The 23,659-nt window shown below is 37.8% G+C and overlaps 1 protein-coding gene across 3 annotated transcripts in view; it reads left to right on the top strand.

Annotated features, from left to right (window-relative positions):
- The window catches only part of SLC25A40 (solute carrier family 25 member 40), a 51,996-nt gene that overhangs the window by 22,073 nt on the left and 6,264 nt on the right, over positions 1-23,659 (top strand). For all 3 annotated transcript variants that reach the window (XM_082398522.1, XM_082398524.1, XM_082398523.1), the window contains 5 exons: positions 785-891; positions 15,257-15,324; positions 17,342-17,466; positions 18,137-18,310; positions 22,388-22,497. In XM_082398522.1, the coding sequence (XP_082254648.1) occupies positions 785-891; positions 15,257-15,324; positions 17,342-17,466; positions 18,137-18,310; positions 22,388-22,497 (584 nt within the window). The remainder of the gene's footprint in view (positions 1-784; positions 892-15,256; positions 15,325-17,341; positions 17,467-18,136; positions 18,311-22,387; positions 22,498-23,659) is intronic.

Here is a 23,659-nt window from a genome sequence, read left to right as displayed (position 1 = left end):
CAGAATTATATATGGTCGAATAGAGAAGACAATTTTGGCAGCAAGAATGAATCCAATAATGGCAAGGATCGTTATTAGAGAAAGTTGTAGTCAGTTAAGAGGGAGCTGACAAATGTCTAGATTGAGCAGTATAAATACAGAGAAAGGGACAAAGCACAGCATTATTTACATTGGTTGAGAAAAACATATTTTTTCAATTGATGTATAACATTGTATTAGTTTTAGGTGTACACTGTAATGATTTCATATATGTATATATTGAAAAATGATTACCACAATAAATTTAGTCAACTTTCATAATCTCACAGTTAATAAATTTTTTTCCATGTAATGAGATCTTTTAAGATCTACTCTCTTAGCAACTTTCAGATACACATTAGATTTCATAATATATTTTTGTCTGAATTGCCCTTACATACCACAGGGTTTTTTTCTGGTCAAACAGAGAAGACGTACACCCATGCTGTCTTTTCAAAACAGGTTTTCTCCTCTGTCTTCCCTCTCCACTCCCTCAGATAACCGAAAAGAATTTATTTCCGTGTGCATTTGTTGACTGCAGTCCTGAAAACATAATCCACTAATTTAACTCAATTGCTTTTTACCACTGTGAGTTTAGAGCCCAGTGCTCTGTCATTAAACAAATCAAATTATTTATGTTTCATCCTAAAAGGTGAAGACAAAGTTATGTTTTTGTGTAGCCTGCTCAGCGTACTTTCATTTTGTTCATATGTAAAAATAATAGTTTTGTGAAATAATCATTGACTATTGGAATCTTCCTTGTTAGGAAAATGTTTTTTATATAGTAATGGACTTATGGATCATCTATGTGTCTGTGAAGAGGAAGGCAACAAAGCATGGTATAAGAAGCCAGGACGTTTCCAGGGAACATTGGTAAAGAGATATTATTTATAATCACAGTATGTTTTCTATTCTAATATTTACTCTTGTATATGAAATATTTAACGATTACAGGAGAGTAAAATGTCCATCAGGTAGTTAGCACACTTATCCACAGTTAAAAAGTAGACATTGAAGCAGGAAAGGGAAAGTACTTTTTTTGCTTTTAATTCTTTGCTAAGTTTATTTTCATCTGTTTATGCTTAGGGAGTAGGTTTTTTTTAACTTTTTTATTTTGAGATACTTGCAGATCATATACAGTTTTAAGAAAAATATACAGACAGACCCTATGTACCCTTTTTCCAGTTTCCCCCAGTGGTAACATGTGACAAGATGAGTACAATACGACCACAGGATATTGACATTGATACAGTGAAGATACAGACAATTCCATCACCGCAAGGACCCTTCCTATTTCCCTTTTATAGCTACATACACTTCTTAACTCCTGGCAATCACTAATCTGTTTTCTATTAATATAATTTTGTCACTTTAAGAATGTTACATAAATGAAATAACATAGAACATTTTGGGTTTGGCACTTTTTGCTTAATTATCTGAAGATTCATTCAAGTTGTTTAATGTATCAATAGTTTGTTCCTTTTTATTACTCACTAGTATTACATGGTATGGATGTACCACAGTTTGTTTTCTGAGTGGTTTCCAGTTTTTGGCTCTGAATAAAACTGCTACATACATTCATTCACAGGTTTTTGTGTGAAAGTAAGTGTAAGAAAAAACTGCTCACGGTTTTTCTCTCTGAACACTCTACTTAGAACACTTCTGAACCGATATGTGGGTTTTTTCCCCATACCAAGCAACTCTCCAGGGGACACAAACTGGGTATTCTACAATTTAACTCAATTCTGACACCATCTACCTGGAGTTAGTGTCAGGTCCCACAGGACTGTTCCCACTTCAGATGCCACTCGCAAGTCCAGGTTGACACCTGTGTTTCTGACTGACTGGCTGTAAATCAGAGGTTCCCAAGGTCTCCTTCTTGGGTTCAGTAATTTGCTAGAAGAGCTCACAGAACTCAGGAAAACAGTTTACTTACTAGATTACTAGTTTATTATGAAAGGTTACAACTCAGGAACAGCCAGGTAGAAGAGATGCACAGGGCAAGACTTGGGGGAAGGGCTGTGGAGCTTCCATGTCCTCTCCAGATGTGTCACTCTCCCAGCACCTCCCTGTGTTCACCAACCTGGAAGCTTCCAAATGCCATTCTTTAGAGATTCTTATGGAGGCTTCATTACATAGACACGATTGATCAAATCACTGGCCCTTGGTGACTGACTAAACTTCCAGTTCTGCCTCCCTTCCCAGAGCCCCTGAGGTTGGGGACTGGGGGAGGGTGGGGAGGGTGGGACTAAAAGTTCCAGCCTTCTAGTCAAGTGGTTGGTTCCTCCTGGCAACCAGCCCCCATCCTTTGGTTCTCTAGGGCCTTTCCAAAAATCACGTCATTAACATAAACTTAGGTGTGGTTGAAAGAGGCTTGTTGTGAATAACAAAAGACACTACTTTCACCTCTTATCCTCTGGAGCTATTTCAGGACTGGAACAAAAGACCAAAAATTATCAACAAAAGATGCTTCCTTTGCTCTGTATTAATTAGGAAATTATAAGAGTTTTGGAGCTGTGTGCCAGGAACCATGGATTAAGGCCAAAATGTATATTTCTTATTATTAATCATAATATCACTGTTAGTCTTCATTTCTCTGGGGTAAATGTCCATGGGTGCAGTTGTTGGGTTATATAGTAGTTGCATGTTTAGGGTTTAAGAAACTGCCAACCTGTTTATGAGACTGGTAGGACCATTTTACATTCCCAGTGGCAATGTATGACTGATGTAACGTCTCCACAATCTCACTAGCATTTGGTGTTGTCACTAATTTTATTTTAGCAATTATGATAGGTGTGTAGTAATATCTCATTGTGGTTTTAATTTACATTTCCCTAGTGGTTAGTGATGTTGAAAACCTATTCATATGTTTATTAGCCATCAGTATATCCTCTTCAGTGAAATGGCTCTTCATGTCTTTTGCCCATTTTCTAATTGAACTGTTTGTATTTTTACTGTTAAGTTTTAAATGCTCCTTATACTATCTAGATACGAGTCCTTTGTTGAAGATGTGATTACTAAGCATTCTTTCTCACTCTAACTTCCCTTCTTATACTCTTAAACAGGGTCTTTCATGGAGTAAAAGTTATTCATTTTGATGAATTTTGTCAATTTGTCAATTTTTTCTTTATAGATCATGCTTTTGGTGTCAAATCTAATCTAAGAACTCTTTATTTACCCAAAGATCTGAAGATTTTTCTCCTGTTTTTAAAGTCCTTGATCCATTTTGAGTCATTCTTATATAATGTATGGGTTTGAGGTTGAAGTTTGATCCTTTTTGTTTGTTTTAGCATGTGTTTGTCCAGTTGCGTTTGTTGAAAAGGCTATCTTTCCTCCATTAAGATGCCTTTGCACATTGTCAGAAATCACTTGGGCATATCGTGTGGATCTACTTCTAGGTTGTTTATTCTGTAACATTTGTCTGTTACCTACATCAGTACCACACGGTCTTAGCGTAGCTATAGAATAAGTCCTGAAATCAGGTAAACTGATTCCTCCCACTTTATTCTTATTTTTCTTTTTGAAAGTTGTTTTAGCTATTTCCAAAGTTTCTTTGTCTTTGCCTATAAATTTTAGAATAATCTTGTATATACCTACAAAAAATCTTGATGAGATTTTTATAGGAATTGTGTTAAACCTGTATGTCTTATTTGGAGAGAAATGACATCTTTACTGTGTTGAGTGTTCCAGTCTGTTTTTTTTTCTAGATATAATTGACATACAGCACTGTATAAGTCTAAGGTGTACAGCATAATGATTTGACTTACATACATCATGAAATGATTTCCAGAATAATCACCATCCATCATCTCACAGATACAAAATTAAAGAAATAGAAAAAACATTTTTTGTGATGAGAACTCTTAGGATTTACTCTGTTAACAACTTCAGTGTATAACATACAGCTGTGTTCATTATCTTTATCATGTTGTACATCATTTATTAGTACTTATTTATCTTATAACTGGAAGTTTGTACCTTTTGGCCTTCATCCAATTCTCCCTTCCCCCCACCCCCCAACTCTGGTAACCACAAATCTCATCTCTTTTTTATGAGTTTGTTTTTGAAGTATAATTAACCTACAATACTATGTTCCTGTTACACAACATAGTGATTTGATATATTTCTATGCATATCAAAATGATTACCATGATAATTCTAGTTACTGTATGTCACCATGTAAAAATATTACATAGTTATTGACTGTATTCCTCACAAGATACATTTCATCCCCTTGAATCCTTTACTTTGTAACTGGAAGTTTATACCTCCTAATCTCCACTACCTATTTCTTTCCTCTCTCTCCTCCCCCTCCCCTCTGGCAACCACCTGTTTGTTCTCTGTATCTATAACTCTGTTTCTGTTTTGTTGTGTTTGTTCATTTGTTTTTTTTAGATTCCACATATAAGGGAAATGATATAGTATTTGTCTTTCTCTGTCTAACTTATTTCAATTAGCATAATACCCTCTAGGTCCATCCATGTTGTCACACATGGCATTATTTCATTCTTTTCGATGGCTGAGTAATAGTCCATTATCTATCTGTGTATCGACCTATCATTAGATAGATAGGTATCTATATCTATATCTCACATTTTCTTTATCCATTCATCTATTTACGTTGCTTTCATATCTTGGTTATTGTAAATAATGCTTCAGTGAACATAGGGTGCATATACCTTTTTGAATTAGTATTTTTGTTTTCTTTGTATACATACCCATGAGTGGAATTGCTGGGTCATATGGTACTTCTGTTTAAAGTTTTTTTTTTTTTTTTTTTAAGATTTAATTCTTTTTAATTATTTATTTATTTATTTATTTATTTATGGCTGTGTTGGGTCTTCGTTTCTGTGGGAGGGCTTTCTCTAGTTATGGCAAGCGGGGGCCACTCTTCATCGCGGTGCGCGGGCCTCTCACTATCGTGGCCTCTCTTGTTGCGGAGCACAGCCTCCAGACGCGCAGGCTCAGTAATTGTGGCTCACGGGCCCAGTTGCTCCGTGGCATGTGGGATCTTCCCAGACCAGGGCTCGAACCCGTGTGCCCTGTATTGGCAGGCAGATTCTCAACCACTGCGCCACCAAGGAAGCCCTGTTTAAAGTTTTTTGACGAAACTTCATACTGTTTTCCATTGTGGCTGCACTAATTTACATTCCCACCAACAGTGCATAAGAGTTCCCTTTTCTCCACATCCTTGCCAATACTTGTTATTTGTTGTCTTTTGGATAATAGCCATTTTTTTTTTAAATTTTTTTTTATAGCTACTTTATTTATTTATTTATTTATTTTTGGCTGTGTTGGGTCTTCGGTTCGTGCGAGGGCTTTCTCTAGTTACGGCAAGTGGGGGCCACTCTTCATCGCGGTGCGGGGACCGCTCTTCATCGCGGTGCGCGGGCCTTTCACTATCGTGGCCCCTCCCGTTGCGGGGCACAGGCTCCAGATGCGCAGGCTCAGTAGTTGTGGCTCACGGGCCCAGCTGCTCCGTGGCATGTGGGATCTTCCCAGACCAGGGCTCGAACCCGTGTCCCCTGCATTAGCAGGCAGATTCTCAACCACTGCGCCACCAGGGAAGCCCGGATAATAGCCATTTTTACAGGTGTGAGGTGATATCTCATCGTGGTTTTGATTGGCATTTCCCTGATGATTAGTGATGGTGAGCATCTTTTCATGTGCCTGTTGGCCATCTGTATGTCTTCTTTGGAAAAATATCTATTTAGATTCTCTGCCAGTTTTTTAAATCAGGTTTTTTTGGGTTTTTTTGATGTTCACTTCTATAAGTTCTTTGTATATTTTGGGTATTCACCACCTGTTGGATATATCATTTGCAAATATTTTCTCCGGTTCAGTGGGTAGCCTTTTCGTCTTGTTGATAGTTTTCTTTGCTGTTCAAAATCTTTTTAGTTTGATGTAGTCCCATTTGTTTGTTTTTCCTTTTGTTTCCCTTGCCTGAGGAGACATATCCAAAAAAATATTGCAAAGACCAGTGTTGAAGAGCATACTGCCTATGTTTTCTTCTTCTTTTTAAAAAATTATTTATTTATTTTATTTATTTTGGCTGCACCAGGTCTTAGTTGCGGTACGCGGGATCTTCATTGCGGCATGTGGGATCTTTAGTTGTGGCATGTGGACTCTTAGTTGCGGCATGTGGGTTTCTTAGTTCTGGCATGCAGACCTCTTAGTTGTGGCATGGGAACTCTTAGTTGCGGCATGCATGTGGGATCTAGTTCCCTGACCAGAGATTGAACCCAGGCCCCCTGCATTGGGAGCACAGAGTCTTACCCACTGCACTACCAGGGAAGTCCCCTGCCTATGTTTTTTTCTGTTAAGTTTTTTGGCTTCAGGTCTTAAGTTTAAGTCTAATCCATTTTGAATTTTTCTTTTTAATTAATTAATTTATTTTTAGCTGCGTTGAGTCTTCGTTGCTGCATGCGGGCTTTCTCTAGTTGCAGCGAGCGGGGGCTCCTCTTCGTTGTGGTGCATGGGCTTCTCATTTCTCATTGCGGTGGCTTCTCTTATTGTGGAGCACGGGCTCTAGGCGTATGGGTTTCAGTAGTTGTGGCAAGCAGGCTTAGTAGTTGTTGCTCGGGCTCTAGAGCGCAGGCTCAGTAGTTGTGGTACACGGGCTTTGTTGCTCCGTGGCATGTGGGATCTTCCTGGAGCAGGGATTGAACCCATGTCCCCTGCATCGGCAGGCAGATTCTTAACCACTGTATCACCAGGGAAGACCTTGAATATTTTTTTGTGCATGGTGTGAGAGTAGTCCAGTTTGATTCTTTTGCATGTAGCTGTCCAGTTTTCCCAACACTGTTTATTGACGAGGCTGTCTTTTCCCCATTGTATATTCTTGCCTCCTTTATTATAGATTAATTGCCCATATAAGTGTGGGTTCATTCCTGGGCTCTCTATTCTGTTCCATTGATCTATGTGTCTGTTTTTGTGCCAGTACCATATTGTTTTGATTACTGTAGCCTTATAATATGTTTGGAATCGGGGACAATGATACCTCCAGCTTTGTTGTTCTTTCTCAAGATTGTTTTGATGATTCAGGGTCTTTTGTGTTTCCATACAAATTGTTTTTTTTTTAAATTTTTATTTATTTATTTATTTATTTATTTATGGCTGTGTTGGGTCTTCGTTTCTGTGCAAGGGCTTTCTCTAGTTGCGGCAAGTGGGGGGTCACTCTTCATCGCGGTGCGCGGGCCTCTCACTGTCGAGGCCTCTCTTGCTGCAGAGCACAGGCTCCAGACGCGCAGGCTCAGTAGTTGTGGCTCACGGGCCTAGTTGCTCTGCGGTATGTGGGATCTTCCCAGCCCAGGGCTCGAACCCGTGTCCCCTGCATTGGCAGGCAGATTCTCAACCACTGCGCCACCAGGGAAGCCCTCCATACAAATTTTAGGATTATTTGTTCTAGTTCTGTGAAAAATGCCATTGGTATTTTGATAGGTATTGCATTGAATCTGTAGATTGCCTTTGGTAGTATGATCACTTTAACAGTGTTAATTCTTTTTTTTTAAATTTATTTTATTTATTTTTTATTTTGGGCTGCATTGGGTCTTCGTTGCTGTGCACGGGCTTTTTCTCTAGTTGCGGTGAGCGGAGGCTACTCTTCATTGCAGTGTGTGGGCTTCTCATTGCAGTGGCTTCTCTTTGTTGTGGAGCATGGGCTCTAGGTGCGCGGGCTTCAGTAGTTGTGGCTCATGGGCTCTAGAGCGCAGGCTCAGTAGTTGTGGCGAATGGGCTTAGTTGCTCCGCGGCATGTGGGATCTTTCTGGTCCAGGGATCGAACCCGTGTCCCCTGCGTTGGCAGGTGGATTGTTAACCACTGCGCCACCAGGGAAGTCCCAACAGTATTAATTCTTCCAATCCAAGAACATCTGTTTGTGTCATCTTCAATTTCTTATAATTTTCTGAGTTCAGTATTTTACCTCCTTAGATTTATTCCTAGATATTTTATCTTTTTTGATGTGATTGTGAATGGGATTATTTCCTTAATTTCCCTTTCTGATAGCTTGTTGTTAGTGTATAGAAATGCAACAGATTTCTGTATATTAATTTAGTATCTTGCAATTTTACCTAATTCATTGAGGAGCTCTAGTATTTTTCTGCTAGCATCTTTAGGATTTACTATGTATAGTATCATGTCATCTGCAAACAGTGACAGTTTTACTTCTTCCTTTCCAGTTTGGATTCCTTTTATTTTTCTCTTCTCTGACTGCTGTGGCTAGGACTGCCAAAACTATGTTGAATAAACTATAGTGAATAAAAGTAGTGAGAGTGGGCATCCTTGTCTTGTTCCTGATTTTAGAGGAAATGGTTTCAGCTTTTAACTGTTGAGTATGATGCTAGCTGTGGGCTTGTTGTATATGGCTTTTATTATGTTGAGGTATGTTCCCTCTATAACCATATACCCACTTTGTTGAGAGTTTTTATCATGCATGAATGTTGAGTTTTTTCAGAAGCTTTTTCTGCATCTGTTGAGATGATCATATGGATTTTATTCTTCAGTTTGTTATTGTGGTGTATCATTGATTGATTTATGGATATTGAACCATCCTCGCATCCCTGGGATAAATCCCACTTGATCCTGGTGTATGATCCCTTTTGATCATTGCTTATCATATTGTTGAATTCGGTTTGCTCATACTTTATTGAGGATTTTTGCATCTATGTCATCAGTGATATTGGCCTGTCATTTTCTTTTTTGGTGTGATATCTTTGTCTGGTTTTGGTATCAGGGCAATGCTGGCCTCATAGAATGAGTTCAGAAGTGTTCCTTCCTGTGCAATTTTTTGGAATAGTTTTGGAAGGATAGGTGTTAAATTTTCTCTAAGTGTTTGGTAGAATTTACCTGCGAAGCCATCTGGTCCTGGACTTTTGTTTGTTGGGAGTTTTTAAATTACTGATTCAGTTTCATTACTGGCATTTCATCTGTTTGTATTTTCTATTTCTTCCTGGTTCATTGTTTGGAGAGTGTACATTTAGGAGTTTTTCCATTTTTTTCTTGGTCATCCATTTTACTGGCATATAGTTGTTCATAGTAATCTATTATGATCCTCTGTATTTCTGCGGTGCCAGTTGTAAGATCCCATTTTGATTTATAGGTTTTTGTGTATATATTCCTTTGCTGAGGCTTTCTAATTTTTCATTAGTTTCAGACATGTTTGTAAGTGATCATTCAATGATTCATATGTTGACTGTTTTAAAATCTTTGTCAGATAATTCTAATTTCTGTCAGTCTCAGTGTTGGTATCTATTTATTGTCTCTTTTCATTCAGTCTGACATCTTCCTGCTTATTTATTTGCCACGCTGTGCGGCTTGCGGGATCTTAGTTCCCCAACCAGGGATCAAACCCGGGCCCCTGGCAGTGAGAGTGCCAAGTCCTAACCGCTGGACCGCCGGGGAATTCCCTCTTCCTGCTTCTTAAAATGACAAGTGATTTTTTTTTTTTTTACTGAAACCAGGAAATTTTGAGTATTATGTTATGCAACTTTGAATCTCATTTAAACATTCTATTTAATTGGCCTTTTTGACACTGTTAACTCAGAGGAAGAGAGGTGCCACCCTGTTATGTCTGGGCAGAACTGGAAGTCCAGGTTCCTCACTCAGCCTCCACTGACACATAGAATGTGGGGGAGGGCTCTTTGCTGTTGGACAGTATGGTCTGAATGTTTGTATCCCCCGCAAATTCATATGCTGAAATCCTTATGCCTGATGCAGTTGTTTTAGGAGGTGGAGCCTTTGGGAGTTGATTAGGCCATGAGGGCAGAGACCTCATGAGATTAATGCCCTTAGTAAAGAGACCCCAGAGAGCTCCCTTGCCCCTTCTGCCTTGTGAGGACACAGTGAGAAGTCTGAGATCCAGAAGAGGACCCTCATTTGACCTTGCCAGCACCCTGATCTTGGACTTCCAGCCTTGAGAACTGTGAGAAATCAATTTATGTTGTTCATAAGCTATCCAGTCTGTGGTGTTTTGTTAAGCATCCTCAACAGACTAAGACAGTGGGAGTGGAATTTCTGACTCCCCTTGTGATTTCCACTGCCACTGGTGGGGGGTAGTCTCATTACTGTCAGGTGATGGTAAAAGTCCTGACTCTCCACTACTCCTTCTCTGATACCACTGTAAGAACCCTTAGCATATTCATCATTGTTATTTAAAAATCCCCAGTCCGATCCTTCCAAGATCTCTGCCATATCTGAATCTGGTTCTGATGCTTGGTTTGTTTCTTCAGACTATATTTTTTGCCTTTTAGCATGGTTTGTAATTCTTTTCGTTGAAAGCTGGACATGATGTATTTGGTTAAAAGACTGAGGTAGATAGACCTTTAATGTGAGCTTTAAGTTTATCTGGCTAGACATTAGGCTATGTTTACTTCTTGTTTTAGCTGTGTTGTCAGAGACTAAAATTTCCTCTACTGTCCTAGTTTTTGTCTTGCCTGTTGTCTTTGGGTTTTCCTGGAGACCCCTCAGATAGTAAAATAGTTTCCCTTGAGTGTAAGATTTTAAGGAGAATAGAGATTTGGGGCATATTTCAAAAATGGTTACTTTTCCCCTTACCCTGCTGGAAACAGGAGGGGATTTTTTTCTGATCCTAACAGTGAGAACATGGTAGGGCTCATGGAACTGAAAGTCATGAAAGCATAAGGACCCTCCTACAGTAGCCCCCTCAGAGTTTTTGATTCTTGAGTTAGTCTACACTGAGCAATCTGTCAATTATAGTTTAAAGTTTTCCTATTGGTCCTGGTTCTGACTTTGGGCTTCTACTCTAGTAAGCTGTGAGTGAGTCTCTGTATCTGTCTGTCTGTCTCTCCAATGTTCAAGGCAGCAGTTTGACCTGTGACCTCGATTCTCTGATCAGTCTAAGAGGAGTTGTTGATTTTTCAGTTTATTCAGGGTTTTTGTTGTGAGGACGGAAGTGACGACTTAAAAGCTCTTTACATATGGGACCAGAAATCAGAATTCTTCTTTGGATTCATTTTGGTCATTGTCTTCTACTTTCTTGGGTGGAAACATGGATTATTGACTTTAAGCCTTTCTTTTCTCAACTCAGCATTTAAAGCCATAAATTTCCTTCAAAGCACTAAATTAGATGTGTTCCACAAATTTTGGTGTTGTGTTTCCATTATCAATCAGTTGAAATATTTTCTAATTTCCTTTGTAATTTTTTTTGCCATGGATTATTTAGAAGTCTAATATTCAATTTCCCAATAATTGGATTTTTTTCTAGATATCTTATTGTTCCTGATTTCTAATTTAATTCCAATGTGGTCGAAGGAACATACTCTGTAAGTTTTCAGATTTTTGAAATTTATTGAGTCTTGTGTAATGGCCCTACGTATGATCTGTCTTGGTGACTATTTTTAGTGCACTTTAAAACCTGTATTCTGCAGTTGTTGGGTATAGTATTCTATAAACCATTAGGTCAGGGTGGCTGATGCTTCATTTAGATCTTCTGAATTCTTACAGATTTTTAAAATTATTCTCTGATAGAGGATGTAATAAACTTTAGTTATGATTGAGGATTTGTCTGTTTTGTTTTTTTAGTTCTGTCAGGTTTGCTTCGTGGGTTTTGAACCTCTCATTAGGAACATTCACTTGATATGTTTTCTGATACGTTTTTATTATAATGAAATCTCTTTATCACCAGTAATGTTATCTTGAAGTCTTTTATCTGTATGTAATATAGCCACCTTTCAGCTTTCTCATATTAGTGTTTATATGGCCTCTTTTTCCATTCTTTTACTCCAAGACAGTGATATAGTTGTGCCTTGTTCTTTTACCCTAGAGTCTCCTCAGATAGGATCTGAGACTTTTGCAGTTCTTTTAGCTGGGATCTTCTGTTGTTTTACAGGAGGCCTGTTGATATAGTGGCTTTTAATTGGGAAATTTAGTCCTTTAATGTAATTTTTCATGTGGTTGGGTGTTAATCTACTATCTCTGTATGGTTTTTGTTTTCCCTAACTGCTCCCTTTTTCCCTCCTTTCTTGCCTTTTTTTGGATTATTTGAATTTTAATAATATTACATTGATTTCCCTATTCCCATTTCTAGGGAGACAGTTCTTCAAAAGTGTTTCACATTTCTTCATATCTTGTGAGCATGGCATTGGCTGCCCTTTGATCCTGACCATCTTTTCAAGGATGTTTGTAGAGTGAATAACCTTGGAAGATACAGTGCTTCCCTCTAGAGCAAGGGGATGGCATCCTTACTTCCTATTAGAAAGGATTTGGATTCCCTAAGGTCAGATTTCCTTTCCTGTAATGCAGTCCCACTGTGTGTTCGGGTGTCATCTAGCCTTCTTCACATTGCCCTGTGGAAATTGGGGCTCAGGAAACAGGCATCAAAATGCTGATACTCTGGCTGCTGCTACTGCCACAAGTAATAAACTTTATGTCTCACCCCAGAGAGTTTTGTCTTTACCGTCTCTCATGATACCGTGGCAGGCTGACTTGTTAACTAGCAAGTAGAATGAAATCTCAGACCCTTTACAGTCTTGACATCCTTTTACTCCCTCCTCTTCCTTTGTGCTATTGCTTCATTGATAGTCCATCTTGTTACCTTACAAATTCCACAATTCACAATTAGAATTTTTGATTTAAATAGTCTTATGTCTTTTAAATAGTTAAAAAGAGAAAAGAGAGAAATACATATTTTATATGTAACCACTTACTTAGCATTTCTTTTGTACTTCCTGCCTTTCTGAAGATTGTAGTTGCAATGTGCCATTATGACCCTTTATCCTGAAGAACTTTTTACAGCATTTCTTTAGTGAAGGTATTTTGGCAGTGTAGTCTCTAAGTTTTTGTTCTTACAGAAATGTCCTTATAAAGCATTTTTGAAGTGTGTTTGGCAGCATATAGACTTCTGGCTTAGTTTTTTTTCAGCACCTTAAATATGTCATTACATTGTCTTTTGGCCTTTCATGTGTCTGATGAGAAGTTAGTCTTCATTTATCATCCTTTCCCTATATGTATTTTGTCATTTTTCTTTTGTTTTTTGTTTGTTTGTTTTGGTTTGGTTTTTTAAATAATTTTTCTTATCGTGTTCTGAATTCACAGCATTTTTTAAAAATTTATTTATTTTTAAATTTATTTATTTTTTGCTGTGTTAGGTCTTCGTTGCTGCGTGTGGGCTTTCTCTAGTTGCAGCGAGCAGGGGGTACTCTTTGTTGTGCTGCGCAGGCTTCTCATTGCGGTGGCTTCTTGTTGTGGAGCACGTGCTCTAGGTACATGGGCTTCAGTAGTTATGGCACGCGGGCTTAGTAGTTGTGGTGCACGGGCTTAGTTGCTCCGTGGCATGTGGGATCTTCCCGGACCAGGGATCGAACCCGTGTCCTCAGCATTGGCAGGCGGATTCTTAACCACTGCGCCAGCAGGGAAGTCCCTGTTTGTGTTTATTCAGTTGGGATTTTTTTGAGATTTTGGGGGGAAGATTTTGGTCATCATTTCATCAGGTAATTTCCTGTTCTATTCTGTTTCCTTTCCTCTATGACTCCACATAAACCTGTGTTGATATTTCCCCTCAGGGCTCTGAGCCTCTGATAATTTTTCTTCATTCTCTTTTTTTGGCCACACCGCAAAGGTTGCTGGATCATAGTTCCCTGATCAGGGATTGAACTGTGCCCTTGGCAGTGAAAATGCAGAGTCCTAACCACTGGACTGCCAGGAATTTCCCATTTTTCTTCATTCTTTTTCTCTTCCTTCTTCAGATTTAATAAGTTCTGTCTTCAACTCCAGTGACTCCTTGATGTCTCCTTTCTGCTGTTAAGCCCACTTAGTGAATTTTTCGTTTCAGGTTTAGAATTTTCATTTGGCAGTTTTTTTATAGTAATTATTTCCTTGCTGAAATTGCAAATTTGTCCATTCATTATGCATACATCATCTTTTAAATTCTTGAACGTGTTTATAATAGGTGCTTTGGAGTGCTTTTCTGCTGATTGCATCATCTTAATCATCTCAGTGTTGGTTTCTGTTGACTACTTTTTCTTTGAGTATGGGCACATTTTCTTGTTTCTTTTTATGTCTAATGAATTTTGATTGGGTACTGAACATTATGAAGAATGCTTTGTAAAGACTGTGGATTCTTGGGGCTTCCCTGGTGGCGCAGTGGTTGAGAATCTGTCTGCCAGTGCAGGGGACACTGGTTCGAGCCCTGGTCTGGGAGGATCCCACATGCCGCGGAGTAACTAAGCCCGTGCGCCACAATTACTGAGCCTGCGCATCCGGAGCCTGTGCTCCGCAACAAGAGAGGCCGCGATAGCGAGAGGCCCGCGCACCGCGATGAAGAGTGGCCCCCGCTTGCCGCAACTAGAAAAAAAAAAAAAAAGCCCTCGCACAGAAACGAAGACCCAACACAGCCAATAAATAATAAATTAAAAAAAAAAAAAAAAAAAAAAGACTGTGGATTCTTTTATATTCTTCTAAAGAGTCGGTTCTGTTCTAGAGGGCAGTTAACTTTGGCTGGATTCAGCCTTCACACTCAGGTACCGTTGTGGTGGGCTGCAGCTGAAATTTCTACCCAGCCTTTAGTTGCTGGGGGTATTTTGTTTGTTTTTGCCAGAACTCTCTTTTCTTCTCCTGGTGTTGCATAATTTAGTGGTGAGCCACGTTCTGTGGCTGATTTTGTCTCTAAATTTGGAGGCTTACATCCTCTGCAGCCTTTTTTCCTAGGATTTCCCTTGTAACTTTCTGATTAGTCCCAGCCTGAACTCTGATATTTGCCATCTCAAGCAAGTAAATGTGCTTTTCCTTGCAACTCCCATAGGCAAAAAGCTGTAAATTTGCAAATCTCACTCATTGCACTTTGTCTTTCAACAGTAAGCTTCCCTATAGTTTCTACTTGCTTTTGGTTCTTCTCCAGAGATTTCAGACATTGGGTTTAAGTAATATTTTCTCAGATTTCATAATTGGACAGGAGAGTTAATGTCTGCCATTCGTCCACTTCCTTTTTATAATAATCTTTGAAAAACATTGCTTCTAAGCCCTAAGTAGAACAATCCCAAGCTGAGTAATATAGATTTTACTCTGTAAGCAGGAAGTATCATCCAGAAATACTTTACTTGTGTTTGAAAGTTGAGAAAAATTCCTTTTTTTTTTTAAAGAATGGGCATACATAAAACTGTGAAGCTTTTATTTTAGAAATAAATGCTTGAAAGAAGCAAATTACCAATCAATTATCACCATAAACTTTTTTGTATATAAGGTTCAGGTATCTATTTTGACCGCTTCTTTCTATTATAATTTTAGGATGCCTTTTTGAAAATCATTCGAAATGAGGGAATTAAGTCCCTGTGGAGTGGCCTTCCTCCTACCTTGTAAGTTGAAATTTAATATTTTTCTTACTAAATGATGGTTGTTATTTTGCCTTATAATCAGCCTCGTTGGACAACATCATGCATTTTTAATATTAGTGCTTTTTCATTTTCTAGAGTATTTTTTTGTGAATCTCACAGCTGTCCACACATTTGATGATTTGCTGGAAGGATTCACAGGACCTAAAGAAGTGATACTCATGTCTGCAGTTTATTACAGCAAAAGAAACAAAGCAGAATCAGTAAGGGGAAAGGACACAACAGGAGTCGACCAGGCAAAGGCACCCTGAGCCCTCCCGTGTGACACTGCAGAGCGTGTGCTGCTTCTCCCGGCACTGAGCTGCAGTGGCACACGCAGTGTTTCCGTCTCATGCAGCCCTGGAGTCTGAGTCTAGGGCTTGTATTGCGGGCTGATGATGTAGGCACATTCTGTTTGTGACCAGCTGTGATTACCAAAACCCTAGCGCCCCAAAAAGAAAGCAGATGTTTACCCAAAATCACATCATTTGCACAAATCAACCTAGACAAGCTGGTTTAGTGCTCCAGACATACAGAAAAACCTTGTTATAGGGAATATTCCAAGGGCTAAATTCCTTGGGGGTGACCAAAGGTCAAGCAGACAGATAGGTCCTCCTGAAGATATAGATTAGAGCAGCTAGGCCTGCTGTGTTCACTTTGGTGCACAAGCATAATTTTTTTTTCATGTTCAGAAATTAAGAATTTAGTGTTCATTTGACTGTTTATTTTACTAAAATAATGAGAGGTATTGTGCTATGTATACTTTCCTTTTCCAGATAATTATAATTCTCTACTAACTAGCTATTATATGAATTAACATGACAAGCTAGTAAGGCTGAATGTAAAAATCCCATAATATCTTGACTTTGTCTGCCTCGTTTCTTTCTAATTTATCTTTTTATAGAGCAGATTAGTCAGTTTTGAGGCATATATTCTAAACAGTGCCTGAGGTTATAAAGTTAGCGGTAGATCCAAGAGCAGCAGTCGGTCTTATTCCTAAATTCTCATCGTCACACTTCACCGTAGAACATTAGGCATTTCCATGTGTGGTCTGTGAATGTCCTTGGTTAGGCCATAAACAGAGACTGGTTTTTTGTTGCATTAATATTTATGACATGACAGTACCTGCAACTTTGTGTTTAATTAATAACTCCCTCTTGATATTTTCATTTGAAAGAATAAGTCATTGGAATTTCCTCAGAACTCTAGTATATATAATTCCAGCGACATTAATTGTAATTTATTTTCAGTTACAAGCAGGTATGGTATATGGTCCACAGTTCAAAAGAATTTTACACTTGTGCTTGTACTTTTTACTTCAGTGATTTTCATGTTATCGTAATGTAGTTGGGAAGGAAGACCAGAAACAGAATAAGTCAAGGAGATAAGAGAAGTGTCCTTGGGGCTTCCCTGGTGGCGCAGTGGTTGAGAATCTGCCTGCCAATGCAGGGGACACGGGTTCGAGCCCTGGTCTGGGAAGATCCCACATGCCGCGGAGCAGCTGGGCCCGTGAGCCACAATTACTGAGCCTGCGCATCTGGAGCCTGTGCTCCACAACAAGAGAGGCCGTGATGGTGAGAGGCCCGTGCACCGCGATGAAGAGTGGTCCCCACTTGCCACAACTAGAGAAAGCCCTCGCACAGAAACGAAGACCCAGTACAGTCATAAATAAATAAATAAAAGAACGTGAATTTCTTTAAAAAAAAAAAAAAGAGAGGTGTCCTCATTTGTCTTTTCCTATTTATGACCTGACTGGGTGCTCTGTAACTTAACTTCTCAACTACAATATAAACCTTTGGAGAGCAGATACCTACTTTACATCTTTTTGTTGACTAAGTTAAACACTAATAATTTTTTAAATAAAAAAAAAAAATCTATCTCATGGCTGATTTGTTGTGGTTTTCAGCTTATATAAAATAGAAGGATTTTATCTTATATTTAACAATAAGAATATGCTTAAGCCTTTGATAATGTTGTACAAATCTTTTTGTGTTTCTAACAGAGTGATGGCAGTTCCTGCCACAGTTATTTATTTTACCTGCTATGACCAATTAACTGCTCTTCTGAGATCTAAATTAGGAGAAAATGAAAGCCGCATACCAATTGTTGCTGGAATTCTGGCCAGAGGTAAGTAATAAATTACTATATTTTCATTCTGATTTCTGCTTAACGCTTGTTTTAAAATTCTGACATTCATAGAGAATTTGTTTAAAATACAGAGTATTGGTAAAGATATATTTTGCATTGTAGTTTGTACTAATTTGTTAATATCTATACTCTAGAAGTCATATTGTATGGTGATTGCCATCAGAATGAGATGGGATCAGCCTATCCCTGTCAAATCTTGGACAGAGATTTTAGATTTGAGATTTTAGACTTTAGATTCTAGATTTTAGGATGATAACAGATAGCTGTCAAATTAATGCCAACGTCTTTAATCATTTTCCTTGTAGACTTTGAGATTCAGAGTTTAATCATAAGGAAATTTGCCTCTGCACAGAAGGACATTTTTCTCTGTGCAGTGGAAGTGAGGTTTGTAGTAGTCCTCGTTGATGTGTAAGGGTTGTGGAACTGCTCTTGAAAGAGTTGAAACCAGAAAGAGTAATGTATGTGAAATACCTTTATCAAGAAAAAAATCTGAGCCAGTATGGTTGGTATCATAAGATATTTGATTTTAAGGTTTGCTTCATTTCAGAATAAAAGCTTAAAATACAAAAATGCATGAAATATTAATTTTTGCATGTGTGTTTCCATAATGCATGGCTTTGTTTTTGTTATATTTGCTTGTTTGTACTAGTTGGTGCAGTAACTGTAATAAGTCCACTGGAATTGATTAGAACCAAGATGCAGTCTAAGAAGTTTTCTTACGAGGAACTGCATCAACTTGTCAGCAAGAAAGTGTCTGAAGATGGCTGGATTTCCCTCTGGAGGGGCTGGGCTCCTACCGTTCTTAGAGATGTACCATTCTCAGGTAGGGTTTATCTGCAGGTTTGCCTTACATATCACTTTTAAATCAAGTAAATTTTAAACCCTTTAAGGCTAAAGGTAAGTTATCTTCTTTAGTGACCACACACTCCTAGTTCAGTGTTGGGCTCTCAGATCTTGATAAGTATTTATTGAATGAACAGTTTCTAATTCAAGCCTGGCTTTCTTTTCTCTTTGTGTTTATGTTTAATTTCTTTTTAAACATTAATTGGTGTGTATTCATAGTTAGATAATGCAAAGTACCTTTAAAATTAAGTCATAATTAGTAAGATAAGTAAAGTACTACAAATCAAGATATTATGAAATACATTTAAGGGACTTCCCTGGTGGTGCAGTGGTTAGGAATCCGCCTGCCAATGGCAGGGGACATGGGTTCGATCCCTGGTCCAGGAAGATCCCACATGCCGTGGAGCGACTGAGCCCATGTGCCTCAACTACTGAGCCTGTGCTCTAGAGCCCGCAAGCCACAACTACTGAGCCCACGTGCCACAACTACTGAAGCCTGCGCGCCGCAACAAGAGAAGCCACCACAGTGAGAAGCCCGCACACTACAGCGAAGAGTAGCCCCCGCTTGCCACAACCAGAGAAAAGCATGTGCGCAGCAACGAAGACCCAATGCGGCCACAAACAAACAAATAAATAAATAAATAAATTTATAAAATAAAAATACGTTTAAGACCACCTGTGAATTATATTGACTCCTACTTTTTTCAGTTATTAAAGATAAAAATCTGCCCCACTGAGTGTCCTGTAGGGACTATTATAAATCAGATTCGAGATTGTGCTAATCATTGAATTATGCAAAGGGAGAAAAATCATGAAAAAGAAGTGCAAAAATAACAGCTTGTAGAATGTGCATACTTCAGTAGTGTTGGGTTGGCCAAAAAGTTCTTTTGGGTCTTTGGTAACATCTTATGGGAAAATCCTGTGGCCAGCCCAGTATTTCTCTCGTGAATCTCAGAAGTTTCCATTTAAAACCTGGAAGATTGCAGCACTATTTACAATAGCCAGGACATGGAAGCAACCTAAGTGTCCATCGACATATGAGTGGATAAAGAAGATGTGGCGCATATATACAATACAATGGAATATTACTCAGGCATAAAAAGGAGTGAAATTGAGTTATTTGTAGTGAGGTGGATGGACCTAGAGTCTGTCATACAGAGTGAAGTAAGTCAGAAAGAGAAAAACAAATACTGTATGCTAACATATATATGGAATCTAAAAAAAAATGGTTCTGAAGAACCTAGGGGCAGGACAGGAATAAAGATGCAGAAGTAGAGAGTGGACTTGAGGACACGGGGAGGGGGAAGGGGAAGCTGGGAAGAAGTGAGAGAGTGGCATGGACATATATATATACACTACCAAATGTAAAGTAGATAGCTAGTGGGAAGCAGCTGCATAGCACAGGGAGATCAGCTTAGTGCTTTGTGACCACCTAGAGGGGTGGGATGGGGAGGGTGGGAGGGAAACAAGAGGGAGGGGTTATGGGGATATATGTATACGTATAGCTGATTCACTTTGTTATACAGCAGAAACTAACACACCATTGTAAAGCAATTATACTCCAATAAAGATCTTAAAAAAATAAAAAATAAAACCTGGAAGAAATAATTATTGAGAACCCTTGTATTAACATTCCTTTTTCCCTTTGAGTTACTCCTTTTCTTGGGCTGTCATTCACATCTCTGCATCTTTCCCTTTCTATTAGTATTTTTCTTCAACGTTTTGTGTTCAGTTATGCTTTTTAGAAACATTATAGATTCCTAGACCAATACTTTTCCATTTTTTAAATTATATTTAATATATAAAAAGTAATGAAGATATAAATTATGAAGTGTACTAATAAAATGGAAACCTGTTAAGTCACCACTTCAATATATGAATTAGAATATTGAATTTATATAATCATGAAACCACGTATGTCCACCTCCACTGTCACATCCTCAGTGGTAACCACTACACTGAATTTTTATCGTTTGATTTTTAAAAAGTAGTTTTACCATGTATGTATTACTGCTAAATAATGTTACTGACTTTTGCCTATTTTTGAGGTTTATAACTTATTTTACTCAAAAATGTAAGATTCATTCTTGGTTTTCATGTGTAACTGTTTTGTTTTCACTCGTGTTTATGTCTTGAGAAAACAAGTAAACAATGCTGTGAACATTTTTTTAACGTGTATGGGTATAAGAATCTCGTCAGTTTTAGATTTGCTGGTTCATGTAAATATACACGTTTTAAATTTTATGTGGTAATATTAAACCCTTTTCTAAAGTGATTGTGCAGATCACAACCACTAGCTTCCTGCTGCTTCATTTCAAACCCTCACCAGCACTTTTATTGCCAAAAGTTCTTAATTTTTGTTTACCTAGTAATATAAAGTGGTATCTCACTTCAACTTATATTTCCCTGATTATTAATGAGGTTGGACACTTTCATTGGACATTTATTTATCCATAATTGATTAGGGATTACGGCTGAAATAAGTATTCATTTCCTTCTCATATGGATAGTTATCCAGGCATCATTTACTGAATAACCATACTTGCTGCAGGGATTTGTTGTGTCACCTGTCGTATCAAAGTTTCATATATGCATGGATGTGTTTCACTGGCCAATTTGTTTAACCCTGTGCTAACAGTACAGTACTGTCTAAATTAAAGTGCATAATAAAAAAATCATGTTACCTTTTTTTTTTTTTGCCGTAGGAACATCCTTTTTCTTTATAACTCTTAAAGTCTTTTAGTAGAGATTTAGAATCTTCTTTATAAAGGTTACATATACAACCTCTTTTTCTAACATTCATTTATAGGTACCACTCACCCACAACTTTTAGTGCCTATTTTAAAAGACCTGTTTAAAAAAAAGCTGTCTAAATCTTTGTGGCTGCTGCAGTGTTACCGTCAATTCTTGTCTGTTAGCTTATATTCAGCTACTTGTAAACTCTTATAATAAGATTCTAATTTGCCTATCTTTTAGGTTTTCTATGTAGACAATAATATGTAAATTGTAACTACTTTATTTCTTCATATTTTAATAGTTACAGCTTTTTTCTATAAATACTGTGCTTACTGTGCTGCCTAGTACAATTTTGAATAGCAGCAACGATAGTGTTGCATCCCTATCATTTTCCTCATTCTAAAGGAAAGAGTTCTGTTGTTTCACCATTAATAATTTTTGCTACAAGTTCTTGATGCATATCCTTTATCAAGTCGGAGAATTTCCCTTTTATTCCTAGGTTTCTAAGAAATTTGTTTGCTTTTTTTTTTTAAATTTATTTATTTATTTATTTTTGGCTGTGTTGGCTCTTCGTTTCTGTGCGAGGGCTTTCTCCAGTTGCGGCGAGCAGGGGCCACTCTTCATCGCGGTGCATGGGCCTCTCACTATCGTGGCCTCTCTTGTTGTCGAGCACAGGCTCCAGACGTGCAAGCTCAGTAGTTGTGGCTCACGGGCCCAGTCGCTCCGTGGCATGTGGGATCCTCCCAGACCAGGGCTCGAACCCGTGTCCCCTGCATTGGCAGACAGACTCTCAACCACTGCGCCACCAGGGAAGCCCAGAAATTTGTTTGCTTTAAATGAAAGTGTATAGAACTTTATAAAATGCTTTTCCATCATTTTTAGATGATCATACAATTCTGTTAATGTGGTATATGGCATCTAAAGCACTTACTACCTTTGCATTCATCAGATAACTCAGTTTAGTCATAGCATGTGATCGTTTATGAGATAGTCTGGCTTCAGTTGCTGATTATTATTTTTTAGGATTTTTACATCAGTGTACATGAATGAGATGGAACTGTACTTTTCCTTTCCTCTCCTGTCCTTGTCAGGTTTTGAAATTAAAGTCCTACTTTTTACTGATGCATAGTGTTTTTGTTTATGACTACTAGAATATTATTGAGATTTTTTTTTTTTAAATCTCGCCTAGTATGTGTCTAAGCAGAAAGCAAGGTGTGTCAAGACTAGAATTCTCTTTTCTTTAACATACAGTATTCCTTAACTATTTAAAGTCCACATTTCATTTCTAAATATGTGTTCATTTCATTCTCTGTTTTTACAGCAATGTACTGGTATAACTATGAAGTTTTAAAGAAGTGGTTGTGTGCAAAATCTGGTTTATATGAACCAACATTTATGATCAACTTTACTTCAGGGGCATTATCTGGTTCTGTAAGTTTATTCTTTTGTTAATATTCCACAATAGTGATAATTGTCTTACTAAAATAAAACAAAATATTATGTAGCATTTCATGTCTATTGACATAGTGCTTTGGGGCTGCAGTGCTTTAAGATTTTTATAAGTATTTACTACCCTATTTTGAAGATAAATTACTAGCCATTAAATATTTTAAAATGCATTTTATATGTTTTTATTATATTACAAATACATTATGTTTTTCTGAATCTTTTAGATTTGTTAGATCATTACAGTTGTGATCATGGTAAGAGTTTAAATAGTACTTTATTCTTTACAAGGTATTTGGCAATTTGGTCATTAAATGCCAGTAGATCTGGTTATTTAATATTTTATAGAGTGTCATCTCATATGTATAATCGGATTGAATAGAAGTAATTTCATCCTTTGCTGCTAATTCCTGTTTCTTTGGGAACATTTTGGCTGAGTACCTCTTAAAAGAATTTTAATAAAAGTTATAGTCAGAAGGGAGAAATCTCAAATGACCATTTTTGGGTAGTAGAGAGTTCACCTTTTGCCACCCCTCCACATAATGAAAAGTTGTGTAGTGGACTTCCTTTATGCAGATTCTTATCACCATGATCTTGGCCACAAAGAGCTTTCTTATACCCACATACTTAGAAAGTGAATTTGTGATGACACAGAGTGATGTGCTGACATATTGGAACCAAATGAAAACAAGAGTGAAGGAGCATAGTGAGGTCATGGAGACCTGCAGAAAAGTACTGGAGTAACTGTGTCAGAAAACCTAGGCTAAGGAAGCCCCTGAGATCGTGTTCAAAATTTAGACATGAATATTCCCGGGTCTGAGATCTGTCAAATTAAGCCTAGTGGGGTATAAAACTATTGAGGTAAAAGAGCAGTTCTTTTTAGCAATTTAAGTAGTTAGAATACCAGCAAAATCTTTTCATTATCTTTCTTATTTGTGAGGTGATTAAAAGTAACTTAATTGTATTTTATTTATATCTTAATCCAGCACGAATGAAGAAAAACAAGTACTATTTATATTTAGAGATTCATAACAGTTGGAATTGTAGAACCAATTCTGTACTTAATGCTTTATATCTTAAAAAAAAAATGGCTATATATCCTATAGCCATTGAATAATGGCTATAGGTTGTTGTTCCAGCTTTCCAG

This window comes from Balaenoptera borealis, assembly GCF_965194805.1.
Source record: "Balaenoptera borealis genome assembly, chromosome: 7".
Taxonomy (NCBI): Eukaryota; Metazoa; Chordata; class Mammalia; order Artiodactyla; family Balaenopteridae; genus Balaenoptera; species Balaenoptera borealis.
This window is presented reverse-complemented; position numbering and strand designations above follow the sequence as displayed.